The 21,556-nt window shown below is 38.1% G+C and overlaps 1 protein-coding gene across 1 annotated transcript in view; it reads right to left on the bottom strand.

Moving 5' to 3' along the window:
- Window positions 1–21,556, bottom strand: part of SLC9A9 (solute carrier family 9 member A9) — a 172,557-nt gene that overhangs the window by 48,157 nt on the left and 102,844 nt on the right. The window contains exon 12 of the mRNA XM_005424684.2: window positions 20,065–20,218. Coding sequence (XP_005424741.1) covers window positions 20,065–20,218 — 154 coding nt within the window. The remainder of the gene's footprint in view (window positions 1–20,064; window positions 20,219–21,556) is intronic.

The raw sequence follows: 21,556 nt of genomic DNA on the forward strand, positions 1-21,556 counted from the left end.
CTGCAGAATCTGTGGTGTGCTGAAGCTTCTCTGCATCTATAATTTCTCATCCTTATAGCTACAGAGACATCTAGACATTTTGCCTTGTTTATTTTGCAGACAACAGATTATTATAATACAGCACAAATGAAGATTCTCACATGACATCCTAACAGTCGTATTACATTTAAAGCTAGAAAAAAGCAACAATAAATAAGGAATTCAACCTTAGGTTGTTAATGTATGAAAATGAAAACAAGGCTTCTATGCCACATGAATTCACAGAGCCTGAGCTGACACTTTATTTGGTCTGTTCTTTGCCCTCATTTAAAATACATGGTCAGATGTAATTGCTGTTTTTCTCGTGGAATAGTATCTCACTGCTGGGAGTTAGTCTGGATACCAGAATATTACCAGGTGATTTAAAGTCCTGTGGGAAAAGAACCAAATTGTTCTTTGCATTATATGGGAGATTTCTTTAATGCATTAAAATAGCAATATGTTTCTGTAATTTAATGAAGTATGAACTACGTTAACTCAGTCTAATCAGTTCTGAAATTGTGGCTAATTATTTCATATCCAACCATAGGCTTGGGAGCCTAATATCATGCCCTAGGATTGAAAGTCATGGTCTTCTAGAATTAGCTCTGATACACTTGACATGAAGTAGAATTTAATATTCATAAATATTAAATATTGAAAAAACAAACTATACCAAATTATATGAGACTCAAGATGTCTGAAATTAATCATAGATACGCGCTTGGAGTTTACAATCTTGAATTCTTCAAAAGGCCTGCTAGATCTAATGCTACTGCCAGTAGAATTTGCAAGCTTCAAATATGTATGAATTACTGTAACTGCCTCTAAGAGATATCCTGATAATATTTGTAGAAACATCTTTCCCCTTTTAACAGTCTCAGGTTTCCATTCCTGTGAGAAAATCTAATGCATGCTCAGAAAAAATATTTCTCAGTATTTTTCTCTTTTCTTGCTATCAACTTTTGTCGCTATTCTCCTGTTGTCTTTTACTTCCTGCAGCCTCTCTTCTGCCTTTCTATCCCACTTTCCCTGGCTGCTCTCTGTTCCTTGTTTGTCTTCTAAATATTGTATACTTCTGCCTATTTCTGCATCTTATTCTATACATTAAACATTAGGATGATTTCTCTTCCATGAAGACAAATTCAAAGACTTCTTAATCAGTTCTACACTGCAGTGATGTTTACTTTATGTATTTAGATGGACCTGAGGTATTACTAAAGCCTAAATGCCCTAGATAGGGAGGAAATCAAACCCCTGGCATCTTCTCTGTATTGTCCTTTTCAGGATTTTTGGGTGGGGGATTGGGGTGTGGTAGGGCATGTGCTGTGTTTTTTTGTTTTTAAATAAGGACTGGATCAAAACCTGGGTTCAGAGACTGCTTCCAGTTGCTCTGCTCAAAATGTGGAAGGGAAGCTTTTGACTTCAGGCTAGCAATTAGGCCTAAGAGTTGCTGGGAACTGTGCATTAATCTGCACAAGTACCCCTTGCAGTGGATGGATTTAAATCCCTGTGTGCTATCAAGTGCATCATTTTTTTAGCAAAAGTCAGAATGTGCTTGGTAATAAGAGAAGGAATTTGTCACTGAATACAAAGCAGTTGATAACTTCTTTCCTTATGTGGTTTGAAAAGAAAATGGATCAAAAGATAAATCCCAAATTGCCAGGGGAATCAGTAGTAAGAAATACACACCCAATCCCTAGGAATACTGAGTAGTCAATCACTATTCGGGCATTGTAAACTTTTAATTCCCTCACATCACCACAAAAACAACAGTGTAGGATAAAATCTCTGCTTTCTACAGCAGAGTCACATAAAACCCTATATAGACTCACATCTTCATGAGGATCTAGGCACTTAGAGCAGAACTGTTGGTGTCTGTACTTACAAGTGTGATTCTCAGCCCTCCCTCACTTTATGTGCTGGGAAATCTGCAAATGGAGGCATTTCTCTGAAATCTGCATTCTAATTACTGAAATTGTCCTTCTGGGCCTGCTTGGGCTTTCTGTACTGGCACAGCAGGGCCTGGTTCATGCAAGTTAAATCTTGCTTGCAGCTCTACCTAGCCTGGTTTGCAATTGCCATGGATTCACACAGTTTAGGTGTGCCCCAGCTGAGGCAGCCAGGACTGCTTTTATTTAAAACCTTGTCCTGAGAGAATGTAATCAATTCCATCTAGTTGAAGCCCCTAGAAAAAAATGTTTGTATTATTTAATGCGGCTGATGATTTATTGAACAAAAGATCAAGCCTGGGAAGGAGAAATCTCTCTATAATGCAAGTAGCAATCCTCCCCTGCTCAAAGTGTATGATGGTAAATGTGTACCTGGTGGAACAGGACATCACTGAGCTGTCACATGAGGGTCAGGATCAGCCAAGTGTCCTCTGTGTCCTCTTCTGCACCAGTGGGGAAACAAAGGCACTGGAAGAGGTGTGAAAAGTCTGGCATCTCTATCCATTTCTGGCCTGATACTATGAAATGGGGATAACAACACTTCGTTCACCCTAATGCTTTTCTGTTTTGTATATTTAGCTTGTAAGTACACATCCTTTATTATGTTTGTACAAAATCTAGCACAGCTGTGGTTTTGTTTAGAGCTCCAAGAGTGCTGCTGTAAGTTAATTAATAACAATATTGGCTTCTTTGCTTGTCAAAGGTTTCACTGGAAGAACTCACTTTGTCAGTGCAATGGCCTCAGCCTTCCACTGGCTGTCTCACTCTAACTAAACCAATCCTGAAGCCTCAGCTTACTTCTGAAAAGTTACACATCAGAGGAAGGGTTTTTTGAGTAAGTGATTTAGAACCCAATTTTCCAAGATGGCCATTAAACAACATTTGCAACAGGAGTCTTGAATATTTTTGCATGAATAAATCTCAAGCTTGTAGCTATCCATCATCAGTACGTTGCATTCAGTACAGAATTATTAACTGTAAAGAATAGAAACATGAGTAAAATCCAAAAAAAGGTTGTTTCATGATCTCTAATAAATCATTGTAATTGAAATTAAAAAACCTTCAGGATAAATAATGATTTCTCAGGACATTATTCTTGTCCATGTGGCAGTAAGTGTGATGTGTATTCCTAACAAACTGGTACCTAAAATCTGCTTTTGCTTCTAGATTGCTCTATTGCTGCTACATGCAGCTTTTTCTGTGGATTGATGCTGTCAAAAACATCTGCTTTTTTTATAGCACAGTATTTCACTGACAAACTCATGGGGAATTTTGGCATGAGTATAGATCTTCAAAGTTCAGCTGATTTTCTTAATAAATGAAAACACTTCAGTTTAAGTTTAAGGCAAGAGTAATCACTTGCACCTCACAGCAGAAAGAACAAATGAGTTTAATTTCATGCTGAGGAGGGTTAAAATAAATTAGCAGGTAAATTACGCTTCCTAAATGGTTATGACAGCTGTTTGTCATGCAGCTAATGCTTTCTATATGCAACATGCTGAAATGGAATGAAAAGTGTCATTTTAAGCTCGTTGACTCATGTAAGAGGTAAAAGTGATACAGTTTGGCTTTTGAACTTGGAATTTCATAAAACTGGTAAGATAATTTTTTAAAAATGCTAAACATTTTTTCTGTGGTCAAAGTCCATGCCCCATTTTTGGTGGACATATGGAGAACTATTTAGTTGCAGAATTGACAGTTAAATTAATACACCTGTATAAATGGTGTCCAAATAAAAGTGGGGTGAAATGCATGAAGATAATGGGTAAATGCAAATATAAGATAAGGCTGAAGAAAGAACTGTAGTGCTCTATAAGAGATCCACAAGTTATAGTTTCTAGATGTGACCTTAATAAAAAAGATTGTGAAACTGAGAGTATTGTCACTGCATAAAATTTTATCACTGTATTATAGCTGTGCAGCTGTGTGAAGAAAATGCTAAAGTTTAAAAACAGATGATGGCTTGCATTTACATGATGAACTTATTTGCAGAGCAGCCAGAATGATGAACTGGATCTGTAGACAGCTGATATCTGATCCTCCATTCTGATAATCCTATTTTATCCTAATATTGGGGCAGGGGCACTAAAATGGTATGGCCACTCTGGAGTCACAGGGTACAGCTGCATGGCAGAATGCAAGGTCAGATGTCTTGCAGTTATGGGAGCAAGGCACTCCAGTGCAGCATCCCGAGCAGCAGGGATGTACATCTCTGCAGTGCTTCTGGCACACATGGTAGATTATCAATATTATTGTGCTGTGTGAATATTCCTGTAGAGAAATCAGGCCTCTTGCTTAAAAATATGAACCTAAGTTGAGTGAAATTAACATAATTTAACTTCTGTAGAATTTTTAGAAATCATCATTTGTAGTAGTGTCAATGCACATGAACCCAAATGACAAACTTCTGATGACAATGTCAGAACTGGGATGAGTTTTCAGGTTTAAGGAAAAATTATTGTAATAGGTTCTATGATGCAATAAAAGGTGTTATTGTTTATTATGATGCTCAGGCTTGTTACATCAAAGATCATCAAATCTAGGTGGATGGGAAGTTCAAGTTGTGCATTTACATCCACAGACACAATAATTATAGAGATTACACCAAATTCCATGTCAAATTGGAAAAATAGCAGCTACTGACTGTGCCAAACCACTCTGCCCTGGTACCGTGCTACTCACAGTGAGCTGAGGAGTTCTAACTCACAGCACAAGGCTGCAGGTCAGCTCAGCACTTCATCTTCAGGCAGTGGTTGCAGGAGGTTCCTGTTTTCAAGTGTGATGCTGAAAACTGCAGGGCTTTACAAGCTTTACATCCTTGTGTCCATATGTGTCTTTAGGGACCCAAACTCACAGTTGTTTCCTGCCTCTGGTACAAAGTGAATGCGTGGGAAATTTGATTTCTGTGCTTTCTCTAGAACTATTGGATTTCACAAGAATTGTACAATTAAATATATTCACTACGTGGTTCACAGATAACTGGTGAAACCCATAGGCCCTTGGCAGCAATGTTAGATATCCCCTTGGGACATCAGCCGATCAGTATTATTTTCCTTGTTTTGCTTCCCCCTGCCTTCCTCCTGCCCCCCTTTTGATTTTGGTTTTCCTATTTATATATACTTATATGTTGTTCCTGAACATTTCATTGCACTGTGGTAGGTGATCCAGCTTTCACCTTCTATTTTGGTGTGTGCAGCTTGCTTTGCTGAGTAACAACTTGCATGTATTCAGCCTTAGGGAGAAGAAAAATCTGTCACAAAATGATATTTTTAGTAATTCACATTAAGATTAATAAACTTTCTGTTCTAAAGTATGTGGAAACCACCACCAATTCCCCCTCATTTTTTACATTCTTATTTGGACAATGTATCTCAGATGCAATTGTTTTTCTGGGAACTTGGCAATGCTCAGATCCCTCTGACAGTTTGGCAAATCCTTGTTCTGTTCCCCTCTCCTCAGTAAGGACTGGTCTGTGTGTTGTGTGCTTGTATGTGAGCCATTCCACTCTCTCTGCACCAAAAGAGCAGGTTTTTGCAGTCTGTTCTTATCCTAAAATGCCCCCACAGGTTTTTGAGCAGGCTGTGGTTGCAGTGTGTGAGGGGAGGTTTCCCAGGGCTGGGCACAGCTCTCTCAGCTCCCAGTCAAGCAGTGCCACCAGGGTCATTGACTGCACAGGGAGCACACTGACACCAGTGCTGTGTCTTTCCTAAGACAGTTTCCCTGAGACTTTTGCTAGCTTCTCAGCATTTCTGAGTTATGCTGGGGAGTGGTGGTCATTCTAACACTCCACTTATGATTGTGCTGGCATCACTCATCAGCCTGGGCTTCGTTAACATCACCTGGATGCTGGCACTCACTGCCATTGCTGTCATTTACTCACTGAAAGAAAAAGATTGTTTTATGCAGCTCATTTATGTAAAACCTGAGCTCTGTAGAACAAGATAACCACTTTGCTGCCTGCTTTTCAAGCATTTAGATTCTGTCTATAATCTCCCTGTTGTTTTGGAGTGCAGGAAGGGCAGGAATTCCAGAGCAGGGTTATGAGGAGGCTCAGCCACAGTCAGTTAATGGGCACTGCCCCTCACAGCCACACTGCACTTACTGAGCAGGGAGGTGATTACTTGTAGGCAATCAGACATAGATCTATGGGCAGGGGATGGGAAAGCTTGAAAGGACTGTAATCCTCCTGAATTTTTATTTTTAATCATAGCTACAGAAAAAAGCCAAACCCCAAACCCTCAGTAAATCTAAAATTCAGGATAACTGCTACCAGAAGTCTTCTAAAATGAAACTCTCACACTAACAGTAGATTATTTGATATCAAAATGTTATAAAATTATTAAAAATTTGCTTTGTATAGATTGGAAAAAATCTGTTCAGATAGTTGAGATGGAGACACCACTGGAGAAAAATGTGGTTACAAGAGTCACATCACTCAGTAATACTGTGCTCCAATCAAAGAAACTGAAAAATAATAACACATGAAAAATAATGTGACTTGAATAATTTTATAAAACTGCAGAAGTTCAGATATGAGAAGTGTGCATGGTGGTAGCTGAGGTATACAGGGCAATTATCACTTTCTCAGCAAGGTGTCATTTTGCAATTTAGTTTTCACCTGAGTTTTATATCTCAGATGAGAACTGGGACTCAGAGAATAAGAGATTCCCTAGATATCATATTATAGTGTTGATGCAGTATTGACTTTGAAGGAAGGATGGAATTGGGTCCCTTTTTGGCAGTAAGGATGTTACTTCTTTTGAGTGCCAACCCAGTTAATCCTGACAAAGGTGAGCTTTTGAGCTACTGAATCACAGCACAGTGTGGGAAGGTTGTTGTGAGGTGACTGTGATGCCTCCCATCCAAAATCGTTATTGTTTTGAGGGAATAAAAAATAAGGGGGGCTGATACATTTTGATTTCCATTACTTTAAGTCAAAGATGTTGTATTTTCAATAATACCAAGCTACATGTCTTAAGGAGCTACTGGTGATGGCAGGTGCTTTTTTTGCTTTAATTTGAGGTGTTGCAAAGGGAGAGATTTAGACACACACATGCATCTGTGTATCATCTTTTCAATAAGAGGCAGTAAAGAAAACAGTATTGATCAGCCTCCATATGCTTTAAGAATTTCATTATTATTACCATGCCTCTTCCCATGCTGTGAGGAAGTCAGCAGATGAAATGCTGTGTACACAATATTGGAAATGTATTAATAAAAAAATCCCTGGCATATTATTAAAAGTAAAATTTCAGTTAATGCAGAAAGAAACATCAATGCATTACAAAAAGTATTATTTTTGCACATAGTGAAGATCCTAACTGCTACTTTTATGAACTCCATGGAGATTATTAGAGCTTTCAAAAAAAATTAAGGAATTAGGCTGTTTTGTTGGTGTCTTACTCAGGTTACTAATAAAGTTTGTCAGCTAGGAAAAATGAGAACTGGTTTTACAGAAGATCTGTATGGGGAAAAGAAACTCTGTGCAGATGTATTTTGACAAAATCCTATAGATGAGATTAGTCAATTTCTGGCTCAGAAATAATAGTTCCCTCCAGTGAATTATGTCAATGATTTTTAGAGCAGTAAAATGTTTGTTCTCTGAATTACTTTAGGTGTCTGCTCCTTTATTTTCCTTGCACATAAACAGCACAGTGTTGGAAAGAAGCCCATGCCATCGTAGATGCATTATATTATTGCTAATGTGATTAACCCAAAGTAAAACATTAAATCCTCCTGAGGCATTAGTCTAAATAATGAGATGACCGACTCTAAGTTCCCTGGGCTTATGGCATGGGGAAAAATATATCATGCACTTCATCTCTTGCATTGACATTTGAAATTTATCATTTGAAGCTGGTGCTGGGAGCAACTGTGCACAGAGCCATTGTAAGGGCAGAGTAGTGCTGGTCAGGCCTGATGCACGTTACAACCAAAAGATGCTGAGTAAATGCCTGTGCCTCTGCTGCTGGGGTCTGCTGCCATGAAAGCCATCACCCTTCTGCCCATTCAGGCTGCTCCTTTCACAAGAAGCTTGTAAATCAGCTGCATTGTTTAAGATCATATTTAATTCCTGCTTTGAAATATGTTCACCTAAGTTCTGTCTGAAGTGCTCAGAACAGCAGGGAATCATAGTAAGGACTTGTATGGATTTATTGACCCAAGGCTGTACAAAGCAGGTTGAAGGTATATTCTCCTGTATAGCATATAAGATATGCTGTACTATTTTTTAAATCAAAGATTAAATCAAAATGGCATTTCTGAATTCCCAACACCATGCATCACAAGGGTGTGTAGAGCTGAGGTCACTGCTCATAGGCAGAGATGCTGCAGTGATAATCTGAGTAAGCACTGATAGGATCTTTCCATGTTTCCTTATGTAGGAAAAAGGGCTCAGACTCAGGAAAATGTTGGGTACTTACACAGAAAAGTTTTACCTAAATTTTCATTGTCTGATGTACACAGTGCCAATAATTATTATTCTTTTGTTTAAATGGCAGAATGACACCTGTGCACAATTGTGTCAAAACACACTTTAAAGCCACTTTAAATACAGCAGGATGAGCAGTAGTGTCTTTTCTGAAGGCAATGTTCTAAGACACTGCTTAATGGAAAATTTAACTTTTCATTTCTTTTCCACCACTTTGCTTCTCAGCAACACAGAATAAAATAATGACTCAAAGACACCCGTTTCATTTAATTTGTTACTATACCATTTAAATCCCCAAACCTACATAGATTATATTCTCCTGATATAGCAGATACCAATTAATGCATAATGGTCTTTTTGACAGAATAACTATAGAATTGCTGGGAAAGTGTGCTTCCCTTTATCTAGTGCTTATGCTGTTCAATGTAGTTTTCATTTAATGAGTTGTTTGGTAATTGCACTGTTTAGTTTAGAGAGTGCATATTTCTCTTGATTTTAAATTTGTTTTTGCAATATAATCCTTCCTTAAGAAACTTGGCCATCCTTACCAGTTTCAACCAATACATTCAGATCTTCTGTGACTGTTGAAAATAATATTTAGGCCATTCATACAAAAACTTACTGTATCTAAAATAAATATGGATCTATTTATGATGTGTGTGTTTGCACTGCTTGTAATGCAAGGCAATGCAAAGCTGTTACTGACATAAATGTGTGTGTGTGCTTGCTCACAGACACCCTCCAACCCCTTGAGCTGCAGAGGTTTCAGAGAGAAAAGATATTTTCTGGTGCAGTTGGCAAATTTGGACCAGATGTCATCCAAAACTGTGAGACCTGCCAGTGGCACAGGGCTCATGGAGCAGCAGATGTGGCTTTGGGACAGAGCTGTTCGGGGGGGTTTGCTTCCTTCTCACTCTGCAGATGACTTTACTTGTACAGCAACGCCAATGGAGATAGACACTTGTTAGTTAGTTATTGTGGTTATCAAGGACTGTAGGAAATGCCCTTATTTCACAGTGTGCAAAGGCCCTTTGTAAATTTCAGAAAGTGCACTAAATTCAAATGCTAGGCTTGGGGTTTTTCTGAATTGTTTTTACTCACATTTTTCTTGAATTGTTTTTACTCACATTTCTAAATATGCATGACTTGGGAAAAATTCATTTATTTGGAGAGAATAAGAGCTTAAATGGAATGTAAATGAACCAGAAGCTTGGGTCTGGTGCCCTAACAGAGATGAAATTAAACTTGTGTACATGCATTTGTATTGTGTTGCATTGTACTCAGGAGAATGGAGGAATTATCAGGCATTTGTTCCACATTTGAGCTTTCTTATTCTGGCAAAACAAAGGTTTCAGATGTCAATGTTGGCTTTTTCCTTTTGTGTCAGCAACTCAACTGTGGCTGCAAACCTTTCGATTCTGCTCATTCTGTTGATCTCAAGTCAAAAATTTCCTAATTTTCTTTTGGTGATGAACCAAATTGGCATTTTTGCCATATTTTCAGGGGCCTAGCTTGTAAACCTTTGAGATTTTATTTATACTGCCTGCAGCAGTCCTTGCAAACTTTTCATGAGCAGCCAGGAGGAGGGTTAATCACCCCTTTGTTGAACAGTACTTATTAATTGGGAAACACTGGGAAAACAATTTCATTTTAATTAAATCAAATATCTTTTCTCACAAGTGCATTTGAAGACACTCCTCAAAGTTTCTAGTGTTTGGGTTTTTTAATTTAAATTTTATTTTGTCTTCTCTCTGTAGCCATATACATCTGGAGCAATAATCCTGAAGCACCCAGTTGAAGTTTAAAATGAGTGCAGGGGAAAAGGAGTTCTGGAAGGAAGAGATAGGGAGTGTGCTATAGAGTTTCATAGTTTTATTTAAGCTTCTTGTGTTGCTCTGTAGTGTGTTTGGAGGTGTTTGCTGCATCATAGTTAAGAAAAGGACTCCATTCCCATTGCCTTCTTGTAAAAATAAGAATAAACTGCTGTTTGTAGCAGCTATGAGCTATCTAAATTCTAGCTGTGATGACAAGGAAAGCAATAGCTTGCATGAGATTAAGAAGAGACAAAGTGAGAAAGTGGAGTGAGAAATTGCCTTGATCAGGGATTCTGAAAGCATAGTCTACTTCTGCCTACAGGCCAAGAAAATAAATGAATGTCATTATGACACTCTGCACCAGCTAAGGATCTGTCCCCATTTCTCCACTGCCACTCAGCTTCCCGGGGGCTCTAAGTGCTTCTCTGTGGCCAGTGACTTCAGGCAATGTGATATTTCTGTCAGTGCATTCATAAATATGGGATGGTTTGGTATTGGCTTCAGGTTCCTGCCTTACTGAGCAGAGCAGTAAACTTGAGAGCTGAAGGGCAAGTCTCATGCCTAGAACAGGTCTCATGCCTAAAACAAGTCTCATGCCTAAAACAAGTCTCATGCCTAAAACTCCCCATAGATTCATTTAGGCTGGAAAAGACCTTTTAAGATTGTAGAGTTCAACCATTAGCCCAGTACTGCCAAGTCCGCAACTGAAGCCTGGGCCACATCTACATCTGGAAAGGCAAGAGCCTTCTTCCCTCTTTTGTGAAACAAAGAAAAGATTAATTAATTTTACCTTTTAAAGTGCATCATTACTCCTTTCTGGGACATGTAAGTTGAGATGTTTATAATAAATTGTATCAACATTTGCTTAATCTAACTTGGGGAGCTTGTCACTTATTTATAGTTCTGCTTTTCAATGTAAGTGATAGGAAAGTGGCACGCATCCATTATGACTTAGATTTCAAAGTAACAAGGTGATACAAAGAAATGCTCTGATGGAAAATTCAATGTATCTTTTCCCAGCATTGCATTGAGCATAAATAAGAAAGTACATTGGCTGCAGACTGTCTTTTGGAATTTGGCTGAGAAAATAGAATTCAAATTCAAGTATATGTGTATGTAAGGGTTACTACATCAGAAAGCACGTGAGCAGTCATTCTTCTGCAGACTAATGGACTGGAAGAACTGCATTCTGAAATTTACTCTGCCAAAGATGAATATATTTTAGCTGATAACTCATTTAAAATGGAACAGAAATACTTGCTTGGACAGAAACTGACACCTCCTTAGTGGACACATTAGCCACCAGTCTACACAATAATTTTATCTCATTTTCTGGTGAATTAAAATTATTTTCGAACTTCTCTATTTTCCTCATCTCATGATGCATATGCAGCCAGATGAAGAACTGATGAAGTTTTGGCTAGAATTCTTCCAGAAGGGTGGAAAAAATTGAATGAGGCAGAGGAAGCAAACCATCAAACCCAGGGAGGGAGAGCAGGGCTGTGGCTGCTGTGTCCAGGTGGGAAACAGGCTGCCATGGCATTTGCAGGGGTTCCTTGGGGTGGGGATTAGAAAAGCTCAGGGACTGATTGAGACTCAGATCAAGATGCAGGCAGACTCCCTGAACCCACTCTGTAATTCCTGACCAGGCTTAGTGCTCATGAATAAGTGAATAGCAAGGTAACTGGGTAGTTCCAAGGTCACCCTATACAACCTCCTGTCTACTTGTACAATGAGAGCAGCAAAGAGTCACTTTTTAGTATTCCTGTTTGGGTATTTTACATAAACAGCACTTTATACATAAACTTTTGTATAAAACATCTTTTCTGTATATTTATTTGCATAGAAAATATTTTGGATTTTTAAACCCATAATTTTATGTGTTTTCAATATCCCTTTGTATATTATTTGTCACTGTAACAAAACGGTGTATCTATTTGAAGAAGTAAAAAAATGCAGAAGCAGAATATAATTTTAAGGGCATTGAAACCAAGTACTTGCTGAGATAGGAGGAGATTTTCTCATTTAAAGCTCATCAATGTACTGACCAGCCAGTCACTGTTGGGCTGTTTCTGATAACTCACTATACAAAAGTCTCTATTACATTGTAATTATCTGTTTATTAAAAGCTAAAAGCCCAGACTGCCATACAGAGCCTCGATTACTTAATATCTGCTTTAATTAACTTTTCACATTCAACTAATTCTGGAACAATTTGATAGGCTTGTTATCAAGCATGCCAGACCTGTCCTTCCACTCTACATTTTAAAAAAGAACACGAAGTGTTTCATGAAAGTTGAAGTCACAGTTCTCTCCTGCCACAAAGTTCCTCTGCAAATCCAGATGTACCCAGTAATTTTTTTTTTTAGGTTCTGCTATTGTTTTGTTAGAATATTTATGTCATAGTCCATATGTTGCATAAGACCCTTAGGGACTCTAAGACCCCAAATCTTCCCAGTTATTCTATATTCTATGTCTTTATTCTTGTTGGAAGACACAAGGTCTGTTTTGGGATTTTTTTTTTTTAATGTAGAGTTTAAAATTGGAATGAAACATTTTTTGCACTTTGTGGAATATTTGATAACAGAAAGGAAAACCACAGGAAAGCTTAAAAAACCTGAGAAAGTTTGAAAACTTTTGGGTTTTTTTTCATATTGAAATGATATTTTAGGTCATGCTGAAAGCTTTTATCCCTTCTAAATGAAACATTCATTTCAGATTTTCTTGCTGAAGAAATTCTAGTATTCTTAGTTGAGCAAAATAGTAGAAGGATGAACATACACCCTTTGGAAATTATGCAAACTAACAAATGTGAAAACCATTAATTCCATGCTCTAGTTTTTAGTCCAGCTGACAGCATCACACAGTTCTTAAAATATCAAAGTTCAGTGAGTTTTGAGACCACTTATTTTGCAGAAAGCATCAGTTTCTGAGCAATAATAGAAAGAATTAAGCACTATCTTGTTCAATGCTTACAGATGAGGAATCTTAGTAAATATGATCCTTATTTTTTCTAGAGTCCAGTTTGATACCACATATTTATCTTAAACTTTTAAAGGCTCAAACTATTTTTCTGTACCTTTTGCTTACCTTCAAATGATACAGTTTTGACATATGCTTGAAATAAACTGGGTTTATGCTTGCTCCAATTTAATTCTGACAGAGTAGTTAGAGCTCCAGATTAATTTGGGATATTTTGGTAGAAAGCAATAAATCATCAGTCTCATTCCAAAGTTCCAAATAATTAAGTTGTTCCCTAGCACTATTTCCAGATAGGTTTATTTGGTTCTTTGTAACTTGAATAACTTATGTTGACTGCTGCATAGCAGTTATCTTTTGTATGACAAGGAGAAAAGATTTAATGGGAGAAAAAAGTTAGTGCATTAGATGGAAGAAAACTTTTGTAGCATACTCAGACATATCAAAGCAGCAGTATTTTAAAATAGGATAAACTAAATAGTTTAATTGACACAAATCCAGCTGAATGATTTCTATTCCAAATTATAGAGTTATTTATAGATTTTGGAACTATTCAGGGTTTTTTGGCCTGTGGAAAGTTAATCTTATCATTTGCTGCTAGTAAACTGAAAGGCATGAATCTTTTATTGTTGTGTAATTTTCCTTCTCTCTTGTACCAAATAGTCTAGCAATAAAAGTGTATCTTTCATATCCTTCTTTTTCTGTTTTCAATAGCCATGTGGAGCTAGAAATACAAGCTGTGTGAGGTGGGATTTAACTGTCTGCCCTGCTAGGAGACTGTGCTCAAAATTAGACCCCTCTGGCCAGTAAAGTCCAACAAAGTTGATAGCTGGAGTCGTGTACAAGTCATGCACCAGTCACAATTGCAGTCCAAAATCTCCTATTCAACATCTGCCTGGGCTGCCTTCGCAGTTGCAGTCAGAAAGTCAAGTTCTCTGTATTTTAGTCTTTTATTTTGTTATCAAGCACAAATGTTTATAAATCTTGTTTAGTGCCATTCAGGCAAAATGCTGTGGTGAATAACTGTGAGAGATCAAATGCACACCTTATCTTTGCAGAGAAGTACCTTGCAAATAAATGACAGGCATTTCAGGAGATCACTGAGATTCATTACCTGGATGATTTCTCATTTTCAGATAGAAATGAAAGGAAATTATCCAATTTCTTTTTCTTATAATAACATCCAATACATTTAATGTCCAATTTTATAGTGCTTCTTGATTTATAGCATTTCCCAGGCTCATCATGCTCTAGCTACCACTGCAAAAGCAGTTCCCATCTTAACCCTTTCAGTGTGGCTGTCCCCCAAGAAATGTTTCCTTTGCTCAAGGGTGATTTCATGTGTGATGTTGAGCTCCTCTGGGTCTGAAGCAGAATGCCCTTCTAATATGGCTTCGGTCAGGAAATCCAGACTATTTGGCTATTTCTTGTAGTTACTACGTACACATGAAGTGCTTACATACCCACAAATCCAGAACTGGTGGCAGAAACCAAAGAAAAAGTAGCAAATTGAGCAATATTTTTGTATTAAAAAAAATCCTTGACTCAGTTCTAAGCCAGTATTTTAGTCTGTGCTAGTTCAGGGGATCAAGGGGAACAAAGTGATAAACCAGCATCTCATCTTCTGCTCTCTGCGACCCATGTCACAAGTAATCAATACATTACTATGCAAATTATTCAAATGCTGAATGACAGTGATCTCTTGGCTAAACCTTTCTGCCTTTTCCACTGCTTTCCTGGAGCAGTTGTTCCCCACCCTGCTGGGTAGGTGAGCTACTGGGCGCGCAGAGAGGGACTGGCAGTCATGCAGTTTCCTAAGTGAACCACAAATTCCTATTTTTCTGTTGTACCCAGAATATTGTGTGCAAACAATGATGGAGCTCATCAGCAAAACTGTGTGTCTTGAAGATAATGCTCCTTCAACAACTATGGGACAGCATTTCCTGAGCCTTTATTGTGGGCTGTCCATGAACCCATGAAAGCTTCCTTGTTAGTTTAATTTTACTTGAATAATTTTCACGGTGTTCTTCACAATTGTGAAAATCCCTTTTTAAACAGCAATGTAGATCTTGTGACCTGAGAGTCTGCACATTGATCAGTAACATCCTAAGGCTGAGGATACCCTGGGGGTCAGCAATATGTTTTGTCATGTATATGCCTTTAGTGACAATACAGGAATACTCAAACTATCATCAGTATAAAAGGTGCCAGGCAAAGGTTGTCCTGTAGATGTTCACAGGAACAGACAGTTGGCCAGCTAAGGACAGTATATTAAAAATAGTTGCAGCATTATGTTACATTAAATTATAGCTGTTTCTGGATTTCAGAGGGTTTTTTAGGATTAAATGCTTTTCCAAGCAAAGACAGTGTGATCTCTTTTGAAGGTGTGTCTGAGTGAAAAAATTCTCAGTGGGCTGAAGAGACCTGGCTGAAATTGGCCTCTGAACAAGAGTGTTTATTGTAGCGTGATTTAAATACATTCTGTACCATGGCTAAAGAGCAATATGACCCTGCAAACCAGATCAAACTTTGTTTATTGGAGCTATATTTGTTACTGAGAGGGAACACCAGATAGGCTGATTATGACTGTTCTAAACACAAAACAAAATAATAACCAGTACAAAGTACGCAGAAATACAACCGTGCTTGAAAATATCCTGCCTTTAATTGCACGGTTATTTCTGTGTTGTGGTCACTCAGTTGAAGATTCTGTTTCCAACAGTAAATAACAGCTTCACTTCAACTAAACTGTTTTCCAGGACTCTAGAGGAAATATGACCCAAAGGAATATGGTTATAAAGGGCAGAACCTGCCAAGGCCAAGAAAAAACATTTAGCTAAACCTTCTTTTCTAAACTGACTTTCCTTCTTATTGACAAATGAGGACAGGAAAAAGTGTTCCAAGGAATACAAGCAAAACAATTAACAAGGTTCACAATAGTTTCTAAGTATTGAATTATGGATCATCTGAAGATATGTACACACACTCTTGGCTGGTAGATTCAGAGTGTCTCATGGACCAGCCATGTTTCAGGAAGGATAATCCTTGTATGCCCATGTGAGGGAGGCAGGAAAGCCAAGATGTGTGTACCTAGTTTAGGAATAAATGAGAGGCACTAGAGATCAAACTCCAGTTTGGCTCTAGTTGATAAGGAATGGCTGTAAGGAGATGTACTGTCTCATGCTCTTCATGAGCAGAGCAGCACTCAGTGATGCAGCACAATATTCTGATGAGGCTTCTCTTAACCAGGCTACAGGATCATTCCTCCTTGCCTCAGCTGACTGCAGCCCCAGATCACCTGTCAGGAGGCCATTCTGTCCAGTGCCTTTCTGCAGCACCCCTTGAACACAGCTGGACACAGGAAATGCTACTACAGAGTTTGGGAATAACAAAAAGAATATTTTTGTTACTGAAGCAGTAGTCCTGTAATCCTGGCCAAGATCATGTTGTTACTGAGGTTGCTCTGTCATAAAGTTGTGTCTTTCAGCAGTCTATAACTAGCTGTTAAAGGGCTGAGATAAACACAAAATCATATTCTACTAACCAGGTTTTTGGGTTGTTTTATGGTAGACAGCCACAGTCATTCACAGTCATGGCACAGCATTTCACCCCACTGCCCACCTACATCCCTAATGAGCCATCCTGCTAAACATATGCACTGCCTTAGCCTTTGGTATTGAAACAAACTGTTGGATACCGAAGGACCCAAAATATTGGCTCCTTCTGCTGAGTGAGATGCTTTTGCTGAGAATGTGAGCTTGATCAGCCTTGGTCATCCCCCAAAATGGGGTATGCCAGGCCTCAGTACTTAGAGAAAGTTGGATGTTTGGAAATGAAGGTGAATTAGAAATGGTGTGATTTTAAGGGCAGCCAGGCACACAGACAGCTCTTTTCTAAAATACATTTATCAACAGCAATAGGCACAGTAGTAAAAGCTACTATTCAAAGCTGCTCAGTATTTATTTAGATTATGGAATAAAGTTCTTTCTATTAACTGAAGAACAGCTGCAAAGAGATGCACAAAGAATCTAGAAATCTCTTGACAAACATTTACACAGAAGGTGATGATAAACAAACAAGACCTAATACCTAGCACAATGCTTTTATAGGACATGTTTTATTAACAGCTTTGAATTTTTGCTCTGCCTGTCAGGAGAATCCTTTATCCTCAAACCTCTCAGTGCAGATTTACTGTAAAATGTAGCTCTCTATTTTTAATCAGAGTATGGGGAATGAAGGGAATCATATATCCAAAAGCATTAGCAAGTAATGCTCAACATCTCTGAAGGCACATTTATTGAATAGTTCAATTTGACTGGGAACTTAAATGGCTCTCTCTGTTTTGGTGTTGATGTATTATGGAATTATTCTCACATGCTGATCCAGGTTTATTCATTGTCTGCCAAGAGCTGAATAGTGTAGTCCTGTGACATGGGGAGTAAAAGCAATTCTTTTTCCTGTTACAACTTTAAGACATTGTCAAAAGACAATGTATTACTTAGGGAGGTGGTGCAGCCAGTTCTGCTCTCCGTGTGGCAGCTGATAGTGCTGTAAACACCTGCACCACCTCTGTGCTGGGAAGTTACTGCACCAGGCAACTGGGAACCTCCAAATACAACCTCATCTTCAGAAAGGGAACACCCAACTCTCCCTGAAACTCTGAGTTTCAGGTGTTTAGAAAGGAGACAGTTAAAATAAATAAGACATTTCCAAAAGTGTAGGTTTCATTCTTTTAGAACAAAGTGAAGAAATACCATCTTTTTTCTTCTAAAGAACCATGGGGATAGATGCAGCTCAGAGTTGCAGTTCAGGCACAGGTGCCAGCATGCTGGGGGATTACACCAAGCAAGATGGGGTCATTTGCCACAGCTCCATAACTTTCCTCAGCAAACTTATCTGTCAGAATCCGTACAAGTGTCAATTGTCATAAATTACCACCACCTTTGAATACAATTACTTAGCAAAATTAATTAAGACTTAAAAGATAAATGCTGGTAGCTAAGGACAAAAGTCCACACTGAGGTGTAATAAATTATGAATACAATTAAATTAAATATCTTCACTAGAAGGAGAAATCAGAGCCTCAAGATACATTTGTAATTAAAGATGTCTATTTAAATTTTATCTCAATCTGACCTCCTCATAATTTATGAAGATGTATGTTCCAATGTCAAGAAATTAAGTGTAAATTATGAACCTAATAGCTTTATAGTAAGAAAATCGATATCCTGATTACAAACTCAATTTATTTTATTGATAAAAATGTCTGGCAGATCTGATGTGATTCAGAGGAAATCCTCAGAGATAAGCATTTCAAATCAGTAATGATTGTCTACTTTCAGTGTCTTTGGTCAAATCCATTGTACAAGAATCTAGAGAAAGAAGCATGTGCATTGAACAGCATAAACAGTTAATATGAGAGTCAGCCCCTCACTTGTGGTCTTGGGGGGCTTTGCACCTCTGGGTAGCACTAAGGAGCAGAAGAAATGCCCTTGCATCCAATTAATTTTCTTGTTAGTGAAAGCAATTCACAATCTTAATTTAAAAATTCCCTAGAGAGCTAAAGCACGAGGGGCATCTAGTGACTCAAGCTCTCAGGCTGCACATTGACTACTGTTCACAGCCTTTTCCCCTTACTGTATTCTCAGCATTATTCCTTATCTCCTCTTATAGAAACCCAGACTGACTTGCTCCCCAAGACCTAATGAGAAAGCTCTTCCTCACCCACGTTTCTGTTGCCACACAGAAAAACTCTTGGTGACTGACAGTGAAAAAGTGGCAAATCTCAGAAAGATGACTGATAGTGCCAGAGTGTATCCAAACTGTAATGGCCTTGATTGACATTATGGGACATGAGACATGTCATAAAGAAGAATCAAACTGTCACAGAAATAGAAAACCTCTACACTGTACATGGATGCCTGCATCCATGTTTATCCAGTACACTTGTATGCTAGTCCTTATTTTGTCTGCAATTTTATCCATGCTCTTTGTAAAAGCCCCAATTTGGTTATCTTCAGCTGCTATTTTATAGCAAGAGTCTGACATGAAGGCTTGTAATCAGACATCATTTTGTAAACAAGGAAAACATATGCTATATATAGGATAAATGATAAGGAATTGTGAATTGCAGGCCTATCTCAATACTGAGGATTTCTGTGGCGATCTTGCAAATCACAGCAGGGAGTTCTGAATGGATTGTGAAGTAACCAGAATCAATAACCAGCATGAGTACACTCAGTATTAAAAGTTGGGTTTCAAAAAAGCACACTTGGAAGGACACTGCATTTAAATTAGATCCTTTTTACTCCAGTTTTCTATGTCCCTCTTTCTTGTAATTTAACCTCCTTTGTCATTCATTGCTCTCTGTGAATACAAGTGACTATGAAGTAATTAAAAAAAATATAGTGAAGAAAAATATATAAAACAATGCATAATAAATTAATGCCTGAATGAGGCAGCAGTGGAGGGAGATTTTTCCAGCATATTCTCATTATAATCAGAAATACACCATTTGTTAGATGCTTGTGTAGTAACTACAGATTTTAGGATGAGGGCAAAGTCTGAGTGTGTAGCTCTTTCCTCAGCAGCATGGAGGACACCATTAAGATGTATTCATGATGGTTGAAAGGAGCAGTAGTGAAACAAACTCTCAGGAAACAAGGATGTGTCTGACCTACATCGAGGCCCATAACAAACTTAGGAAGAACCCATTCCTTGTGGTCTGGAGCCTCTAACAGGTCCATAACCCCTCCCTTTGTGCGTGCTGAAGCTCATACAAAGCACACCTATAAGCATTAGGAAGGTGTAAGGATGTAGCAGTGGATCCATAGGGATCCCATTCCACTGGTGCTGCACAGGCAGTACTGACCTGATCTGCAGCCAGGTGAGCATTGCTGTGGTGCCTCCCCCACACATCCAGACTGTGAAGAACACCACCAGCAGGGCTGTGGTGAACATCATCTGCTTGGGCTGCGAGTCCGTGTCCCGAATGGCCAACGCAAACGCAATTGCGCCCCGCAAACCTGAAACAGGACAAGGGGGAGGAACTTAATGAGATAGAGAAACAGAGTTTTTATATTTTCAGTCCAAACCCAGTTCCAAGGGCAGAGGAAATTTTCAGATCGTAATCCTGTTTATAAAGTACTGAATCATGCTAACTGAAAGGGTGGGATTTATTGCAACAAATTTGCAAAAGTACTCTCATATTCACATAATAATAACACTTTTGCTTTAAATCCACTGAATTCCTTGTCTTGAATAATTGCAAATTAAGTAGTGATCTGAACTTAATGCAGGTTGAAAAAGAAGCCTATATCCTGCATTAAGTGGGACTACTCGTGAAGTCAGGAGCAAGTGAAAAAGAGAATTGGCATTAAAATCTGTACCTAAATATGCTACTCATTTCTTCCTTGAAAATATAGAGTATATTCCTTTAAAATAATTTAATATTCTAAAACTAGTCAGAAAAACATGACTTAAAAACAATGAATAGTCTTTCAAAGATGATTTTAAATACCTAAAGGGGGATGCAGAATAAATTAATGTACTTGAAATGTTATAATAGTTGTAGAATTATACACCCACAGAGACTGAATAAACAAGAAATTACAAAGGTGGTGAAAACAGCTAAATGAGTTAAAAAAAAAAAGCCCCATAGCTAGTAATAAAGGGACTAAATAGGTCTTGACAAAATGCCATGTTTAAAAATTGAAGGGGAAAAAACCTGCTAGTGCCTGCAGCCCTCAGGATGCATAATGCAAATAATATTCCATATTTTCCAATGCCTTTCATTTATCTATTTAAATGTACTTTATTGTTTTCAAAAAACTTTCACAAAATAATTCTAGAGAGGAAAGTCATTACGTGTATACAATACATGCTAAGTCCAAAAAGTACCTTGCAAAGTATTGAGAGATTAAATCTAGTAATCAAACCTCTTGTAAGGCACTGATGACATATGCAGAATCATTTAATTAACTGCTAAATGCAGCTATTTTTGGCCTAGAACTCAAAAGCTCTTTAAGATTACATAGCTAGAATGTGAATTATTTGGTATAGAAGCTGGGTTTCCAATTATTTGGTATAGAAGATTGTGCAGGGAACAACACAAAGCAATTTCTGCAAGGAAGAAGCAGACTGGAGTTGCACTGTCTGAAAATACTCAGTGGCAGCAGGTTCAAAACCTTGCAGGCAGACACTGGGCTAGTCCTTGGCTTTGCTTTTGTGTAAAAGACATCTCTGAGGATGCAGGGTTTTACTATTTTCTAACAGGGAGAGAATATAATCTCATTTTAAACTGAGGAGGGAATGAACAACTATTGAAATGGTCTTTAGTTCAGTGGTTATAGTGGTAATCTGGA

The sequence above is a fragment of the Geospiza fortis genome, unplaced genomic scaffold (genome assembly GCF_000277835.1).
Source record: "Geospiza fortis unplaced genomic scaffold, GeoFor_1.0 scaffold318, whole genome shotgun sequence".
Taxonomy (NCBI): domain Eukaryota; kingdom Metazoa; phylum Chordata; class Aves; order Passeriformes; family Thraupidae; genus Geospiza; species Geospiza fortis.